We start from the raw sequence: 16,144 nt of genomic DNA, 5'->3' as shown, positions 1-16,144 counted from the left end.
CTCGCTTCAGGCCCCAGCGCTGTTGGCGATGGCAGCAGGTAGCACGTCGGACACCAGCTCCGTAACAGAGCCCAGACCCAAACCTCAGGGCCGCGGATGGCAGCTCCGGCAGCAGGGAGGGCTCCAGCGCAGCCGCAGCCCCCCAGGGACAAGGTGGAATCCCGCCGCCCCCCTCTGTCCCATCCCAGCCCCTGGGGCTCTCCCCAGGGGAGCCCCTCTCCTCCAAGCCACCCAGGGCAGGGTCATCCCTGCTGATTGCAACGGCATAGCCAGGGTGGGAGAGGTGCAATAACCTGCTCTTCTCCCTAAAGCAATTAGCTTGGCCTCGGCTCCGCTCAGCTCCCTCCACCCACGCAGCGAGGACACACACTGCCAGCACCAGTAGGTCTCTTCTACTTCATTTTTATTTCAAGTCGGAGCACGTCAGCTCTGCCTTCACCAGTGCTCAGGGTAGCAGGAAAAAGTGCAGGAGAGTACAGGGAGCAGCGTCAAGAGCAACCGGAGCCCAGGCACTGCCGGACACCGACTCCAGGGAAGCTACATGCTCCTTCTCTTCTAGCAAACAAACTACATACTGGCTGTGCCCCCCCCCCATTCCCTTGCTGTCACCCCAGGTTCCCAGCTGTGCACAACAACCAGTGTGTGCGGAAGGACGTTTGCTCTCCTGCAGGAGCCCATCTGGAAGTGGTTTCCCCTCCATGGGGCCAGAGGAGAGAAACTGCCTCCCATCTACCTCCCCGCTGCCTCGTTCCCGAGCCCTGTGCTCCCAGGGCACAGGAGATCCCAGGCAACAGCCCCCAAGGGGAGCATGTCCCCCTTCATCCCAGCTGCGCACAACCTGCAGGGCAAGCAGTGCCAGGAGGCCCCAGGTGTGGATATGGTATCTGCACCCAGCGTGTGGGCTGCAGGAGCACAGCATGGCTATTACCAGGGAAATGCAGCCTCTGCTGCCTGCGTCTCAGAGGGGAGCGCGAGGGAACTGAACTCAAGAAACCCACGAGGACAGAGCTGGGCAGCGGCCAGCCCCTGCTCGCAGCCTGCGGCTCTGCACCAGGGCCAAAGCATTCCCCTCTCGTGCTGGATGTGAGCCATCGAGCCATACCCGACTCTGCGCTGGGCAAGGGACATGCCAAGAACACGGGGCCCTGCTGGCACGGCAGAGCAGCCATCTAAGCCCTCCAACTGCTCCAGTCCGAGAGCAAAGGCCATGGGAACAACAAACACAGGTTTCACTAACCACTAGATCTCTTCTCTGAAAAGAAGAGCTACATGAACACGCTGCCTGGGACATCAAGGACAGTCCAGAGTCAGCAGGGAGAAAGCACGTGAGCCCTGGACACTGCAAAGCCAAGGACAAGGCTGTGTTCCCAGTACAGCCCCAGTCCTGTTGCCCTGGACATCCCTCCAGCTCAGTGGTGGTCCTCCTCACCCAGCAAGTGCTGCAGGTCCCGGGAAGGGCAGGTGAGGTCGCTAGAGCCGTTTACTGTGTCTCACGCTCAGCTGGTGCATCCAGACTGTCCGAGTGGCTGTCTTCCATGCCAAAGTCACTCCAGTGAGGGAAGGTCTCTAGGCAGCTTGGACCCTGTGGGCTTCCCAGGCCAGCATAGCTAGAAAGAGAAAATGGGTCAGAACGGAGAAAGGATCCAAGGAAGATGCAGGGCCCTGGCCGCCCAGAGCAGGCTGGGACGCCCGTGTGTATCCAAGTCACCTGCAGTTGCTTTGGCGCAATCCCTTCTGCCCAGTGAAGGCCGCTTTCCCTCTGCACAGCCCCACAACAGCCCCCTGCTCCCAACCAGCCAGCTCAGCCATGGCAGCAGCCGCTCAGCCCTGCACAAGAGCCTGGAGCAGAGGAGACTGCCACCAGAGAGAGGAAGGCAGTGCTGGCAGCAGCCCGGGATGTATGAAGCCACAGTGCCTGGGTACCTACCCATTAGCCTGGGCTGCTCTGTTCCCTCAAACCCCTTCCTTAAACCAGAAAGGCTCTATTTAAAAACAGGTCTCTTGCTGGAGTCCAGACACCTCTTTCTTCCTGCTATTTGAAAACCAAGATGAAGAAACACAGGGACTGGGTGGTGCAAAAGGCCAGGCAGCTTCCCGGTAAGCAGGCAAAAATCTTGTCGGAGGAGCAGGGGACCCAGAGCGTCTCTGCCAGGTGCACCGGGCTGCCAGCAAGCACAACCAGGGACCCAGCGCCTGCTGCAGGACTCGCGCATTAGCCAGGACACATGTGGGTGATGTCTGTGCTTGTTCAGCTCCTTGCAGGGAGCGGCGCAGTGGTGGCACATTCAGGATGAGCTCCCTCATCGTGTCAGTCACCTCCAAGTGCAAAACACCCTTGACTGGCTGCATGGGAGCAGCTGCCCCACAGCTCCCGCGGGGAGACGCCTGGTTAATTCCTCAGCACGCAGCAAGCGCTCTGAAGCTCTGATGAGCATGAGGAATTGCACAACCCACTCATGCTACAAGGACCAAGACAAGATGCACAGAAAGCCTGAGCTCCAAAAGCCTCCAAAGGCTTCTTGCTCCCCAGAGATTAAGGGAGGAAAACATCTAAAGACTCCTCTAAATCTCAGCTTAAATTCTTCCGAGGGACTCGAGCTTTTCTCTGCTAAGCCTTGGCCAAGGCCAGGACAGGTCAGACACTCCCAGGGAGCCTGGAGGGCAGTACAGGAGAATGCTGGTGACAGCCTGAGATGTCCAGCTCCCTTAGCCTAACCCTCAGAAATCCTGCCTGTTCAGCATGCAGGGCTGGGGGACACACGCTGCACTTAATTCCCTTAAATGCATGTAACAAGGATGGGACAAGCAGCTCAAAAAGGTTCAGGGGTCCCTAGAAAGCCCAGCAGCTCCTTGTTTCACAGCAGGGGCTTTTTCCTCTTGCTGAAACTCCCTTGCACAGACACCAACCATTTCGGATCAGGCTGTAGCCAGCCTCACAGCTGCAAGCACTGACAAGGGGAGGTGCAGACAGCCAGTCACTGGCCGGCTCAGAGCACTGCCGTTAGCAAGTCCTGCTCGAGCCAGCACAAAGCAGCTCAAAGCACAAGGGAGCCTGCGGCTGCCTGGCTGGTGGTACCTCCGGGCCGGTCCTTCCCCACCTGCATTACCTGCCCTGCAGGTCTCCTCCCAGCAGCAGCGCAGGGCGACTCTCTTCCTCCTGCACCCAGCCGCAGTTGGACATGGCATAGTGCAGGATGGCTTCCGTCACCGTCAGCGAGCCCTGGCCTTGCACGCATGCCTCTATCTCGGGCACCGAGAGCTGGCTCTGCAGGAAGAGGTGCAGGCGGCTGTCGGAGAGGAGGACTACGTTCTGCACAACCCTGCACACAGACAGAACAAGGTGAGAGTGACGCAGGTCCCCAGGAGCAGAGCACACGCGGGGCATAGGAGGTCCTGCCCATCCGACAGCTCGTGGGCCCCAGGCAGCCAGGATGACCATCAACTGCTCTATCTCCAGCTCACAGCCAGCATCTGCAAAGCAAGACTGGAGCAGGGAGTCCTCTTCCCCCCATCCAGCCCCAGCAAGGGCATGTTCAAGTGCTTTACTCACTTCTCCAGGAACTGCTGCAGCCCCTGTCTCCGCTTCTCAATGAACTCATCCGTGCTGCCCACAAAGAAGGTGGATTTTCCAGGCAGCTCTGGGACAGGCCTGCAGGAACAGAGCAGAAGCAGCGGTTCAGGGTTGGGTCACCCCAACATCATGGGTAACTGGAAATGCAGGGTATGGCTGCAGGTGGAGGACAGGAGGTAGGCACAAGATATGCTTACACCAAGCCTGCGTTCCTCTGGAGCTGCCTCCTCAGCCACACGAATTCACGGTACCGGCGCCGCACACATGAGGTCTTGGCAGTAAAGGCCTTGCTGTTGGTCTGCAAAAATACCATGGAATCAGAGCTGTGGCTCCTTCCATCCCCCTCAACATAGAGGGACACGGTCAGACAACACCACTCACAAGACTCATGTATGGCACAAGTGAGCTCTGCAGTTCACCCCCCTTTGCCAGCTTCCACTCACGTGGAGGAAGATTTTATAATCCACATAGGAGTTCCAGGAGCCTTCGTTCTGCACCCGGGGGTCCTGCACACGCACCGTGGTCAGCTCCTGGCGGCACAAACACAGCCTGAGCGCAGGGAGGCAGCGCTCGTGGCCCGCACCAGCCTTGCCGCCGCTCGCTCACGCAGAGCGGCGGGAGTGGACGAGGGGCACGGCCTTCATGCAGGCCTCAGAGGCGTTCCCAGGGTCAGGTACCCCCAACCGCCCCCTGGCTCATCCTGCCAGGCAGCTCCCAGGTACAGGTAACCCACCCAGTCCATCCTGCCCAAGGGGCAGCGCGATCCCTGCGCAAACAGCTCAGACACCTCTGGCATTTCCCATCCTCGTCGCCAGCTACCCCTCAGCTCCGTCTGCCTGGGACCCTGCCCAGCCTTCAGCACCTCTCACCCCTCCACAGAGAGCTCGGTCCAAGACCATTCGCTCCAGCAATGCCAAACCCCAGCCAAGGGGAGACAAATCCTGTGTTAAAAAGGGTCTTACTTCTTCTCGGTTCTCCAACATCCTAGAGCCAGAGCCCAGAGGGAAACATCTGTACAGAAGGAAGAAAGAAAAAGAAGAAAGGATAGTGAGACAAACAAGATCCATCACCCAGTCATCAGGGTCTGCACTAGTCCCTGATGTACCCTGCATCCCCAGGCTGGGCATCCTCCACCTCAGTCCCATCCAGCAGCATCCCTCCAGCCCCCACATCCGCACACAGCTGTCTTCTGGGATCCTTTCCCCTCGGTCACCACCAAATAAAGAGCTTTCGACTCCTCTCTCCCCTAAGGGCTGCTGCGCACCAGCACTAAACTCCCACGTGCTCCCGAGGCAAGGGGGCCCTTCGAGCTCTCGCTGGGGTGTGCTGGAAACCGCTCCGTGACCACAGCCGGAGCCTGAGGCAGCCCTTTCCTCCACAGCTCGTCCGCAGGTCACCTCCACCCACAGAGAGGCACCAGGCTCCTACAACCTTGCGGGACGGCACTTGGAAATCCCCGCACTGCAGACAGAGGTGAGCAGGGCTCCAAGCTCAGAGCCTCCCCTCGCTCCTGGGAGACATCCAGCCCATCCTTTCCCCCGGGAGCAGCAGGGTTGCAGCCCACAGGGGAGCCCAGCAATGGCGCTGAGCACCCGGGAAGGGCCGTAACCACCCCAGGAGGGGAAGGGGACAGCCAGCTCTGATGCAGCGCACTCCACTCCCACGCAGAGTAACAAGGTCTCCGGGAAGGCTGGACGCAGCTCCCGAAGAGCCCTCACCGAGCACAAAGTCTGTCTGATCACCTTGGAGCCATGCGGGGCTGAGCTGGCAGCCCCAGGTTGCTGCTCCTGTGTCTCCTTCCCCGGTATAAGTCTGGACACCCTGTTAGCCGGGAACGGCCTCCTCGCCGTGCAGCACCGAGCCCCCAGGTTCCCCGTGGCACCTCCACCCGGAGCCAGAACCAGCAGTGCAGGAGGGAGACAGGCTGGAAGAGCCCGTCCCCACGCCGCACGGGCAGGCTTGCACTGAAACGCCAGGGGAGCCGGTTCAGCTGGAGAGGAGAAAGCGCTGCTTTTATCACACAGATCCTTCTCTTCCAGGCCTCCCTCTCCCTCTGCCGTAGGCAGTCAGCTGTCCAGCACGAGCCCAGCTGAGACGGTTGAGCGGGGAAAAGCAGCCAGCCCACTGTGGGGTCTGCTGCCAGACCCAGTGGACCAGCACTCCTGGGCTGCGAGAGGAAACCTGCTTTTCATCTGCAGACACCAGTTCTCCAGCTGCCGCCACAGTAAGTCTCCCATTAGCACCAGATACAGACAGACCGTTTTTCTCCAGCTCTTTCACAATTCCCCTGTGTAAGCAACAAATTCAGTGCCTCAGTTTCACCATGCAGTTAGATTTTGTATCTGCATTGCGACTGTTCTCACTTGCACCACTCCTTCACCACCGCCCCCAGCAGCGTTTGAGCAGCCCGCAGAGACGTGCGGAGCTGCCCAGCGAACCCCGGGCCGTCGGCTACGGAGCTCTCCCAGCTCAGCTCCATCGTGAGCTGCTCGCGCACTCCCATCACACAAACCACTTCCTCTGCCACATCCCTCTGGCATTCCCGGGTCCTGCAGGATGGTGTCAGCCAATTTGCCGCTTCATTACACGCTCCTGAAGTAATTCCTGTTCTGCAACCATACCACAAACAGAGTGCCAGTGCTCTGGGGATGGGGGACAGCCAGATAACCTCCCCACACCGATAAATGCACCACAGTCCAGCCAGTGAAACCCCCCCCCGAGACAGGGCGCATCCTCCCAGACACCACACAGAGCAGGGCTACTCATCAGGGGGAGCTGGAAGACCAAGTGTGTTCAGTGTCCTGGTTTCACCTCCTCTGGCTGGATTGTTTGCAACGTGTTTTGGAGTCCCTGGGATGAACCGGCAGCTCAGGACTTTGCCCGTCACAGCCCAGGCTCCCGAGGGACACAGCTGCCTCGTCACTGAGGCAAAGCAACCCTTCACCTGTTCCCAGTTCCTGGAGTCTTGCCTTTTAGGCCATGAGAGCTGCCAAGTGCCAGGCAGCGCTGGAAACACAGCCTTTATTTATATGCTCAGATGTGAAGCAAAGCCCTTCTGAAGATGGAGCTAATTTTAGCTGGGACAAGGGGAGGGGTGAGCCACAAACCACGTTTTGAAAAAATCTGGCTCCACCGGTTTGTAGGTCCTTTCTGCAAGACCTCAGCCATCCGATTCGCACTGGAAAGCACAGAAAGCGTTAATAAACAGTGGAGAAGAGTTTCAGGAGAGACAGCCAGAGACCCTGTTTCAGGACAGGCAGCAAGCAGCTTCTGGATATCTCCGAGTAATTGAACTCTTGCTGGAGCTGGGTCAGGCTGCTGCTGTTTCCAATTTGAGCTGCAAGGGGGAGAGCAAGGGGAACCTACCGAAAACACAACACTTCACTGCACATGATTCTTCCCCCGGGGAAGGAGGGGAGAGAAGGAGCCAAATGTGACATTAGTCACTTTGCTGAGTGCAGCAAGGGGGGAGCTCAGCTCCTCCCCCGTGCTGGGGGCTCCCATCCAGAACCAGCTCAGCAGCACAACTTGACCATTATGTTCCTCGGCCTCCCCAGAGACGCTGCCTTGGTCCTGTTGCTTTTAGAGCTCCTTGCTCTGCATAACAGCCCTGCTTAGATTAAAAATGCAGGAGGGAGGGGGGAGGAGGGGGGGGGGAAAAGACAAGACTCACAAATTGCCTAATGGAATAGCAGAGAATTGCCAGGAAGAGAAATTTAATTTCCCAGCTACGGAGAGGGTGCTCCAAAGAGCAGGGACCCAGGAGGGGCAGAGAGCTCCCCGAGGAGGTGGGCAGGCTGAGGGAGAACCCAGGTGGGTTAGTCAGAGAGCGGCAGCGCTCAGAGCCCAGGGCAGAGGGACCAGCTGGTGATCAGGTGCCTCGGGCAGAGCTAGAAAGACTAGTTTGCACCAGGACACCGGAATTTGGCTTGGGGGCCTAGTGTATCACAAGGGCTTAGTTATTTGTTTAAAGATAACCTAGGAAGCAATGCTCACGTCTTTTACCGATACTTTCATTCATCATTGTACCAGGAAATGCATAATCTCATTTAAGCTTTATTTAGAGCTAATTGATCTTAATTTGATAAATGAACTTAAACCAAATGGAGAAGGCAGCTTTGAATTAGCTTTAAACAGTGATGCCAAATCCTCTTTTGGAGCTTTTGCTTAAAGCCTCAGTTTAATGGGCCCTGGGATACATGGTTTGGATTTGGTTTAATCTTCCTCCAATATGCATTTTAGTGTTTTCAGGGCTCACACTTTCAACGCCTCCTGGCTGGAAGGACAAGAGGGTTGGGAGCCAAATTTAAACCCCCTCATCTGTGCTCTCAGAGCCTCATGACTTCCAACCTGATTTCAAGACTAGCTTGTGACTCCAGAGTGACTGTGGTTAGCAGCACCGAGGAGGGGTTTCTGCATTGTCTTTCCGCAGGCAGATCAAGTCTGTGCTTAACCCATTTAAAAGTCAGTCAGCACAGCCCAGGATGTGACAAAACCTTCATTTTTAAACAGAATGCAGAAGTGGTCCAACTCCAGGCTGCCAAGTCAGCCCTATACATGCACATCTTACAGATAAAGTGCTTGTTTTTATCTTTTATTCACTATCTTTTATCTGCCTGGCTGACTCAGACACATCCTTAGCAGTCTCTAACTCTCCTTATCAGTGCAGTCTGCACTGAATACTCTTTCCTACCAGCACACGTTGATGACCACATCATCCAGCTCCTGACATGCAGCTCTGCATCCCCTCCGGGGCCGCAGGAGACCCTCCCTCCCCCAGAGCTGTTCCCTGCACAACTCCAGGCCAGCCCGCTGGTGGCCTGAGGCTTCACTTCCATCCTTGGCACAAACAGCAGGACTCCAGGCCCCGAGCGACTTCTGGTTTAGCTTTGAGTTTTGAGGAAAGCTTCACAGAGGAGTTCCACAGCAGGCAAACGGGGGGGGGAAGAACAAGTCCAGCTTGTTTCTGCTTTTACTTGTCACGCTTGGACAGAATAACGAACTGGATTTCCATTCAAAAGCAGCACCTCGGAGAGATTTTCTGCAATTGTTTTTCCTTCTAGCAGGGAAAGGGCTCCACATCCAAACAGATGCCCCAAAAGGGGATTCCCCCAGTTCATCACTTCCAAACAGAACAAGATTTCTCCAAACTGACAAACGCCACACCTGCACCTGTGCAAGGGCCAGGCTTGTAACCACACTCGTGTCAACGCACTCACGTGGCAGAGAGGCAGCAGAGCTGCCACCGAGCTCGGCGGGGCCGTTAGCGCGAGCAGGGGCGGCTGTCACCCGCTGCGCGAGGGGGCCAGCGCTCCGTCCGCCCCGTGCCCCTCCAGGGCGGCACTCGGAACGGCGCCAAGGCCGCTGTTCCCCGTGTTTTAGGCAGGGAGGGGACGATTCTGCTGCAACTCAGTTACCCCCGCGCAGCCCCCCCCCCGACGGGAGGAGCCGTGGCAGATAAGGTGGGTCCCTGCCCCACTGCAGCCACGTCCCGCTGCCACCCCCGGGGGCAGCGCCAGGGCGGGCGGGATGAGACCCCATCCCAGGGCCACCCCAGGGGGGGCTGGCAGGGCAAGGCCCCGTCCCAGGGCCACCCCCAGGGGCAGTACCAGAGCAGGCAGGGCAAGGACCCGCCCCACTACAGCTCTGCCCCACTGCCCCCCCCCCCCCGAGCCAGGCCCCATCCCAGCGCCCCCCCCCCCCCGGGGCCAGGCCCCATCCCCGGGCCAGGCCCCAGCGCAGCCCATGAGGCAGACAAGGCGCCCCTCTGCCATCAGGCAGGCCCAGGGCTGCCTCCCTGCCCCAGGGCCGGCGCTCCCCCAGCACCAGGGGAATAGGGAGGTTTCCCTCCCCCCGGCCCAGGGCACCCCGCCGGTGTCGGCGCCCCCACCTCCCCCCGGGGCCCCCTCACCTCCTCCTGACGGACGCGGCCCCTTTAAACAGGCGCGGCGGCGCGGCGGCCTTATAGCGAGTGCGGCGCGCTTCCGCTTCCGGCGCGGCGCGGGGCGCTCTGGGAGCTGTAGTCCGCGCCGCGGGGCGGCGGAGGGCAGGGCTCCCTCCGCGCTGCGCGGGGGTCGCGGTGAGCGGGCTCCGCCCCGGCGTATCTCCGGTTTCTGGGCGGGGCGGGCCGGAGGCCAGGCGGAGGCGGCAGGCCGCTTGGGGCGGAGGCGCTGCGGAAGCGCAGGCCCGACTACAGCTCCCAGGGTGCTCCGCGGCGGGCGACACTACAGCTCCCATGGTGCCCGGCGGCCGGGGAGGGGGGGGAGCGCGGACTACAGCTCCCATGGTGCCCCGCGGCGGCGGCACGGCGGGCGGTGGCGCGGGACTACATCTCCCATGGTGCGTGGCGGCGCGGGTCGCGGCGCAGGCGCGGTGCGCGCGGCGGGTACTGGGGCTGGCCGGGCTCTTTTGTTTGACGGAGGCGGACGGAGAGCCGCCAGGCCCGCGGCGCCCGCCCGACGTGCCCTGCCCGCCCGCCGCCGCGCCCAGCAGGCCCCTTCCCCTCGGGTACCGTTGGCGGGGCTGTGCAAGGTGAGCGGGGCCGCCGGGGCGCGCGGGGGGAGGGGCGCGGCGCGCCGAGGGGGCCCGGGCGGGGGGGCGGGTAACGGGGGGGAGGGGGTGTTGGGGGGTGGGGGAGGGGGGGTATTTGGGGAGCCAGGAGAGGGGGGGTGAGTGGAGAGGGATATTTGGGGAGCCAGGAGAGGGGGGGTGAGTGGAGGGGGATATTTGGGGAACCAGGAGGAGGGGGGGTGAGTGGAGAGGGATATTTGGGGAGCCAGGAGAGGGGGGGTGAGTGGAGGGGGATATTTGGGGAACCTGGAGAGGGATATTTGGGGAGCCAGGAGGGGGGGTGGGGGGGGGGAGGTATTTGGGGAGCCAGGAGGAGGGGGTGTGAGTGGAGGGGGATATTTGGGGAGCCAGGAGGAGGGGGGGTGAGTGGAGAGGGATATTTGGGGAGCCAGGAGGAGGGGGGGTGAGTGGAGAGGGATATTTGGGGAGCCAGGAGGAGGGGGGGTGTGAGTGGAGAGGGATATTTGGGGAGCCAGGAGAGGGGGGGTGTGAGTGGAGGGGGATATTTGGGGAGCCAGGAGAGGGGGTGTGAGTGGAGGGGGATATTTGGGGTGCCTGGAGGGGGGGGTGCTAGTGGAGGGGGAGTATTTGGGGTGGTAGTGCAGGGAGGTATTTGGGGAGCCAGGAGGAGGGGGGGGTATTTGGGGTGTCAGGAGAGGGGGGTGTGAATAGAGAGGAATATTTGGGGTGGTAGTGGAGGAAGGCATTTGGGATGTTAAGGGGCGTGAGCAGAGAGGAGGTATTTAGGTATTTAGGGAGCCGGGGGGGGGGAGTGGAGGGGGGTATTTGGGGTGGTAGTGGAGGAAGGCATTTGGGATGTTAAGGGGCGTGAGCAGAGAGGAGGTATTTAGGTATTTAGGGAGCCGGGGGGGGGAGTGGAGGGGGGTATTTGGGGTGGTAGTGGAGGAAGGTATTTGGGGTGTTAAGGGGTGTGAGCAGAGAGGAGGTATTTAGGTATTTGGGGAGCCAGGAGAAGGGGGGTGTGAGTGGAGGGGGGGTATTTGGGGTGGTAGTGGAGGGAGGTATTTGGGGTGCTAAGGGGTGTGAGCGGAGGGGAGATATTTGGATATTTGGGGTGCCGCGAGAGGAGGACGTGCTGGCGGGGGCTGCGCTGCTCGAAGGGGCTGCAGGGAAGGGAGGGAGCAGCGTTTCGGAGCGAGGAGGGGCTGCAGCGCTGGGGACAAAGCTGGGCTGGGAGGGACGTTTTGGGAGAGGATTAGAGGAAGCTGGGGGAGGAGGGACTGGGGGAGCCCTGCCTGGGGGCACGAGGTGCCTTTGGGCAGAGAAGGATGATGGATGTCGGGGTGCTGGGAAGGCCGTGCCTTGGGCAGGGTCTGATCCACGAGGAGGGAAATGTGGGAATAAGGAGCCACTGCAGAGGGTGTGGGAAAAGGGGGGCCTGGCTGGGGGCGAGGGCTGCAGAGGAGGAGGAGAAGGAGGAGGAGGAGGAGGAGGGGGGCTACGTTTGGAGAGGGGAGGCTGGATCAGGGGCTGCTGCCCTGGCAGGGAGGAAATGTTCGGATGGGAAGGTGCTTTAAGACATGGGGTAGGGGAGGGGAGGGATGCATTTCCTGAGGGGAGAGTTTCAGGAAAAGAGGGAGGCTCTTGGGGGCTGGGGGAGGAGGAGGAATTAAGGCCGGGACCCCTCTGGAAGCGAGGAGGGGATGAGCGTCAGCTTTTGGCGGGGAGAATGAGCGGGAAGCCGCTCGGGAGGCTGCGGGAGGGCAGGGGGGAGGCTGGCAGAGGTCTGCCTGGGCGATCCCGGAGGTCGGGGGCTGCCAGGGCGCAGGAGAGCTGTTTGGGAGAGGGTGTGAGGCCCTGGAGCGAGGGCAGTGCTGCTAGCCGGGGGGCGTAGGTGAAAAAGGGAGATGGTGGTTGGAAGCTGGAAGCGGAGCTGCCCTGAGGAAGGGGAGGGGGAAGTGCAGCAGGGATCGTGTTTGGGTCGGAGTCCCAGCTCCGCCGCAGCCTGGGGTGGGTGTCAGCGAGCTGCCCCGATTGCAAGGGCTTTCTCTGGTTTCTCTGACTGGGGAGGGGATTTGGGAGCAGGGGCAGCTGAGCTGCACTTGGATTAGGAGTCATAAAGCACGTGGGGGAAGTGTAGGACCTCTGGTAAGGGAAGATGATGGAGCCAAAATGGGATTTGCCTCAACAGACAGGAAGTGTTGAAGTTCTGCTGAGAAAGTGGAAGCGATGGCGTTACCCCAGGAGCACAGGGTCTAGCTGGGTGGGAAGCAGCAGGATAACTGAGGGGTTTTGCTGGGGGAAATGCTCTGAAGCTGAGCTGCTCCTATGCAGCCCAGAGGAGGAGATGGCGGAGACTGGAAGTGACCTGAGGACTAGTATGGGCAGGGAGTGTCCGGGCCAGGGAGCTGAGCACCGCACAGAGAGCGTGAGCATGAGAGGGGCCTCTCGGAGATGGGGGAGATCTCTAGGTGTTGGGGATGAGGGATTTGCAGGTGACAAGCACGTATGCTGTCCCTAAATTGAGAGAGATCAAAATAAAAGGGCTTTCTGGCTGAATAATTAAAGGCTCTATCTTTGAAAGGTTTTATTAACTTTTTTAAACAAATCCCTTGGGTGTTTGAGTGAGGAGGGAGAGGAAGGTATTTGTGTTAGGTGAGTTTGGAGTCAGCAGTCCCTGCTGGGTTTGCAGCCTCAGCACAGCTTCCTATTAGTGCTCAAGATTTCAGTAGTGGAAATGATGAGAAACAGATGTGGCTGCTCCGACTTCAGTGTCCAACACAAGTGAAATGCAAAAATAAGCAGGGGAATGGCCTGTGAGCCCCCGTGGTCAGCCTTCGCGGCTTGAGGCGCTAGAAACGTGGAGGAAAAAGCGTGTGTAGCTGCTGAGGGGGAAATGCATCCAGATGTGGTCCCTCTGTTTCGAGGAATAAGTGTGGATTGAAGAAGGTGCTGTGAGGCCGAGGGTTGCTCTTGGAGCAGGAGGGTCCTGGAAAACTGGGACTCTTGCACCACTTGTGGCAATATTTTGTCATTTTCAGACAAAAGAGGAGAACACAAATCCATGCTCTGACTCTGTTAGCATTTATCTGATCTAAAGGAGTTCAGAAGTTCTGTCTGCCTTCATATACATACTGAACTTAAAATTCCTGTCTGTGCGATCGGAGTTTTTATTTTGGGTTCCCTTTTTCTGTAGAGGGGAAATATTTCTACTGTTGCTCTCTAATCCAGAGGTACATTCTCTCATGGACTGTGAATTTAACTGGAAATGATGTGGGTGTGCTTTAAGGTTGTTGTTGGGTTTTTGGTTTTTTTGGTTTTTTTAGTTTTTAGTTTGGTCTCTGCTCAAAGACTTGTGCTTTCACTCAAACTTTCCAGAAATGTTTTCTGCTGTTTTCAGGTTCTGGAGAGAGTGGAAGACTTAATATGCTTGTTCCCACTTCAAAAGAAAGATGCCTGCTGCCTTTTCCTGGCGTGTGCGGAATAAACTTGGCATGCTCATAAGTCTTTAAAGAGAGTGTGGTGCTAGCCAAGTTTGAGAAAGGCAGGAGGAGGAAATGTTTTAAGTTTAAAACTCATTAATGTTGAGCTGAACTGTTAATCCTTTAAGACTCAGTTAATGGAACTAGTCTGTATTCAAATTAAATCTCTAGGTCTTTGCATTTTTCTTACGCTGGCCTTCGTTTCCGTAGTTAAACTACAAAACTTTCTACTGAAAAGATTTGTGCAGGGCATCTTAGAAGGGTGTTAGGTAGAGCTTTATGATCCTCCACCGAAGGCTTCCCCTCAGCTGAAGGGAGTGAGTGTGCTTGTCCGGTAATGGTTGCGCTACCCGGATGCAGTTCTCCCGAAGATCTCAGAGGCAAGCGTGTGCTTTGCTCTGATTTACTGCAGTGATGTGCCCACACTGTCAGCTCCAGCTCTTGCTCCTCTCTCTGCTACTCTTGTCCCAATAAAGCAGGCTTTCTCATCCACCTTTGCACTGGGCCTCTTTTTTCATGGCCTTTTACTGGCATTTGAATTCATTTCAAGTGGCTTAGGTGTGTCCTGTATTCTTTTCCTCTTAACTGCAGGCCTAGAAGTTATTCTTTCAATCTTCCACTATTCTGCTTTCCTCTTGACAAAGGATTTCGGCTTTGCCCTGAGCTTTAGGTGATACGAAGCATCAAAAGATAATGGAAAGTTTTAGCATAGACCCATCCTGAGCTTGTCTCAAAATCGTATTTTTCAGTATAAAGCCAACTGTTTTCACATGCTAAGTATAGAAAATTAAAGCTGATTTGTAGGAAAAATGTACTACAAGTGAGATCTCTTTGGGCTGGAATAGCCTAGCCCCAAATTCTGTAGACAAGGGCAGTCTCCCCAGAAACGTAGTAGGGGCTGTCCGCCCTTACCAAAGGGTCTAGGCAAAATGAAATGGTTTCATTCTGTACCTGTGCGTAGGCACTCAGTACGAGTGAAAGATATTTATTTCGCAGCTCCAGCAATGAAAGAGCAGGGCACAGAGTGAGTCTGTCCTGTGCTGCCTTTCAGACCAGATGAGGATTGTTCAACCCCTGCTTCTTTCTCTCTCCTGAGGCTAGAAGCCAGCCAGTAGTTTGGGTGGCTGCGGTTAGTTTTTAATAATTAAAATCGGAGGGTTTGGGTGTTCCCAGTCACAAAAGGCTGAAATCTTTGTCGAGCCCTTGGTTCCCCAGAAGCATTCCTGACTTGGAGGAAAAGGGTGTGGGTGGGTGGGGGGAGCCGCTTAGATGCTTTGCAGATAAAGCCCTGTGCTAAGTTCATGCTCTCCCTGGGGGCCGAAGTCCCTTTCTCACCCTCTTGCTGCGTTCCTGACTGCAGTGCAGCGCAAGACCTGTGCGGCAGCTCGTCTCTGCTGCTCGCTCGAAAGCTAAAATCTCTACCACATCTAGCAACGGATTCGGTGAGCTGGAGCTAGGCCTTATCTGCCCGGAGCACCTTGCTGGCTGCAGGCTGTTGAGGCAAAACCAGACGTTGTCCCTAACCCCAGAATGAATGCAAAAGGCATTGCCCGTCAACAGGCTGCTCGGTGCGAGCCCGGTCTGCGTGCGCAAGGCGAGATCTTCACAACACGCAGGAGGTGATGCAGGTCCGTAAAGGGGAGCGACACTGATACGCTGTGGTGTTAGAGCCTGTAACAGAAACAGAAGAACGTCTGCTGAAAGAAGCTGGGGGACAGGCCCAGAGTGACTGGGGAGCTTCTGGAGAGGTTGCAGTGTGCCAAAGGCTTAAGTATAGTTGCTGCCGCTCTCTGTGCTCCTGGCCTTGGATTTGCATCTTCTCTGCCCAGGACTTACCACAACAAAACGATGGATCCGCAGCGTAGTTCTTTCCTTGCCTTGCTCTCATGTTTTTCTTTTTCGGGTAACTCTTTCCACACTTACCTGTCCTGCACCACCTCTGGTTTTGGTGACTCCTGTCTGAGCTCATCTTGGCAATGCTCTGCTGTTAGGCTTAGACTCCTTTATCCAGTTGCTTTCTTAGGAAGCCCACCAAGCGGCCTGGTAATCTTGCTGAGCATCCTTAGGTACTTTATGAAAACAAGCCCACCTCCAAGCGACAACCATGGCGTTTTTGGCTAAAATCCTTTCGGCTGCTGCTGAAAAGAATTCCCTGCCGAGAGAGGGGGGCCCCAAGCTCTGGCCCCTCCAGGCTCTCTCCCTTAGAGGAGTTTATTTGCCTGTTGCCGTCGGGGCTGCGACTGGGCCTTCCGCCTTGGCCGAGCGCTGGCGGTGGAAATCCTCTCTGCCATGGCGTGCTTGTCCCCTGCCCCCTTCCCCTGGGCGGCGGCGCTGGGGGAGTGCGGGGAGGGCCGCTTCCCTGCGCAGGAGAAAGGAATTGCCTGAAGAATTCCAGAGTGAAACACGATCTCCCGGCTTCCTGCTGCAGCGCTGGCTCCTTCTCGGGGATTAGACGTTGGCGGCCGGAGGCTCGACGTTGTTGTGCCGCGCACCAGCCGCGGCGGTGCCAAGCAGCCCGGCGGCCTCCTCGGCCAGGCCACAGGCGACCCGGAGCCTTGCT

General features: G+C 57.9%; 2 protein-coding genes across 4 annotated transcripts in view; one reads left to right on the top strand and one right to left on the bottom strand.

Annotated features, from left to right (window-relative positions):
• Positions 1–386: 386 nt before the first annotated feature.
• SNX11 (sorting nexin 11) lies at positions 387–9,533 on the bottom strand. 3 transcript variants are annotated; one of them, XM_067312135.1, is made up of 7 exons: positions 9,483–9,533; positions 4,534–4,582; positions 4,015–4,101; positions 3,769–3,869; positions 3,551–3,649; positions 3,108–3,320; positions 387–1,607 (listed from the first exon to the last, which is right to left on the bottom strand). In XM_067312135.1, exons 2-7 carry the CDS (start codon positions 4,552–4,554, stop codon positions 1,481–1,483), a joined length of 648 nt encoding a protein of 215 aa, XP_067168236.1. In that variant the 5' UTR covers positions 4,555–4,582; positions 9,483–9,533; the 3' UTR covers positions 387–1,480. The 3 variants fall into 3 exon arrangements, with proteins under 3 accessions (XP_067168236.1, XP_013798382.1, XP_013798383.1); XM_013942928.2 differs by lacking the exon at positions 9,483–9,533 and adding an exon at positions 5,314–5,723; XM_013942929.2 differs by lacking the exons at positions 4,015–4,101; positions 9,483–9,533 and adding an exon at positions 5,314–5,723.
• A 432-nt stretch (positions 9,534–9,965) lies between these two features.
• Positions 9,966–16,144, top strand: part of CBX1 (chromobox 1) — a 12,253-nt gene continuing 6,074 nt past the window's right edge. Inside the window, exon 1 of the mRNA XM_067312188.1 lies at positions 9,966–10,102. The gene's annotated coding sequence lies outside the window, so the exon portion shown is untranslated. The remainder of the gene's footprint in view (positions 10,103–16,144) is intronic.

Source organism: Apteryx mantelli, chromosome 28 (assembly GCF_036417845.1).
Source record: "Apteryx mantelli isolate bAptMan1 chromosome 28, bAptMan1.hap1, whole genome shotgun sequence".
Lineage (NCBI taxonomy): Eukaryota > Metazoa > Chordata > Aves > Apterygiformes > Apterygidae > Apteryx > Apteryx mantelli.
Note: the sequence above shows the minus strand (reverse complement) of the source record. Positions and strands in the feature narration are given on the sequence as shown.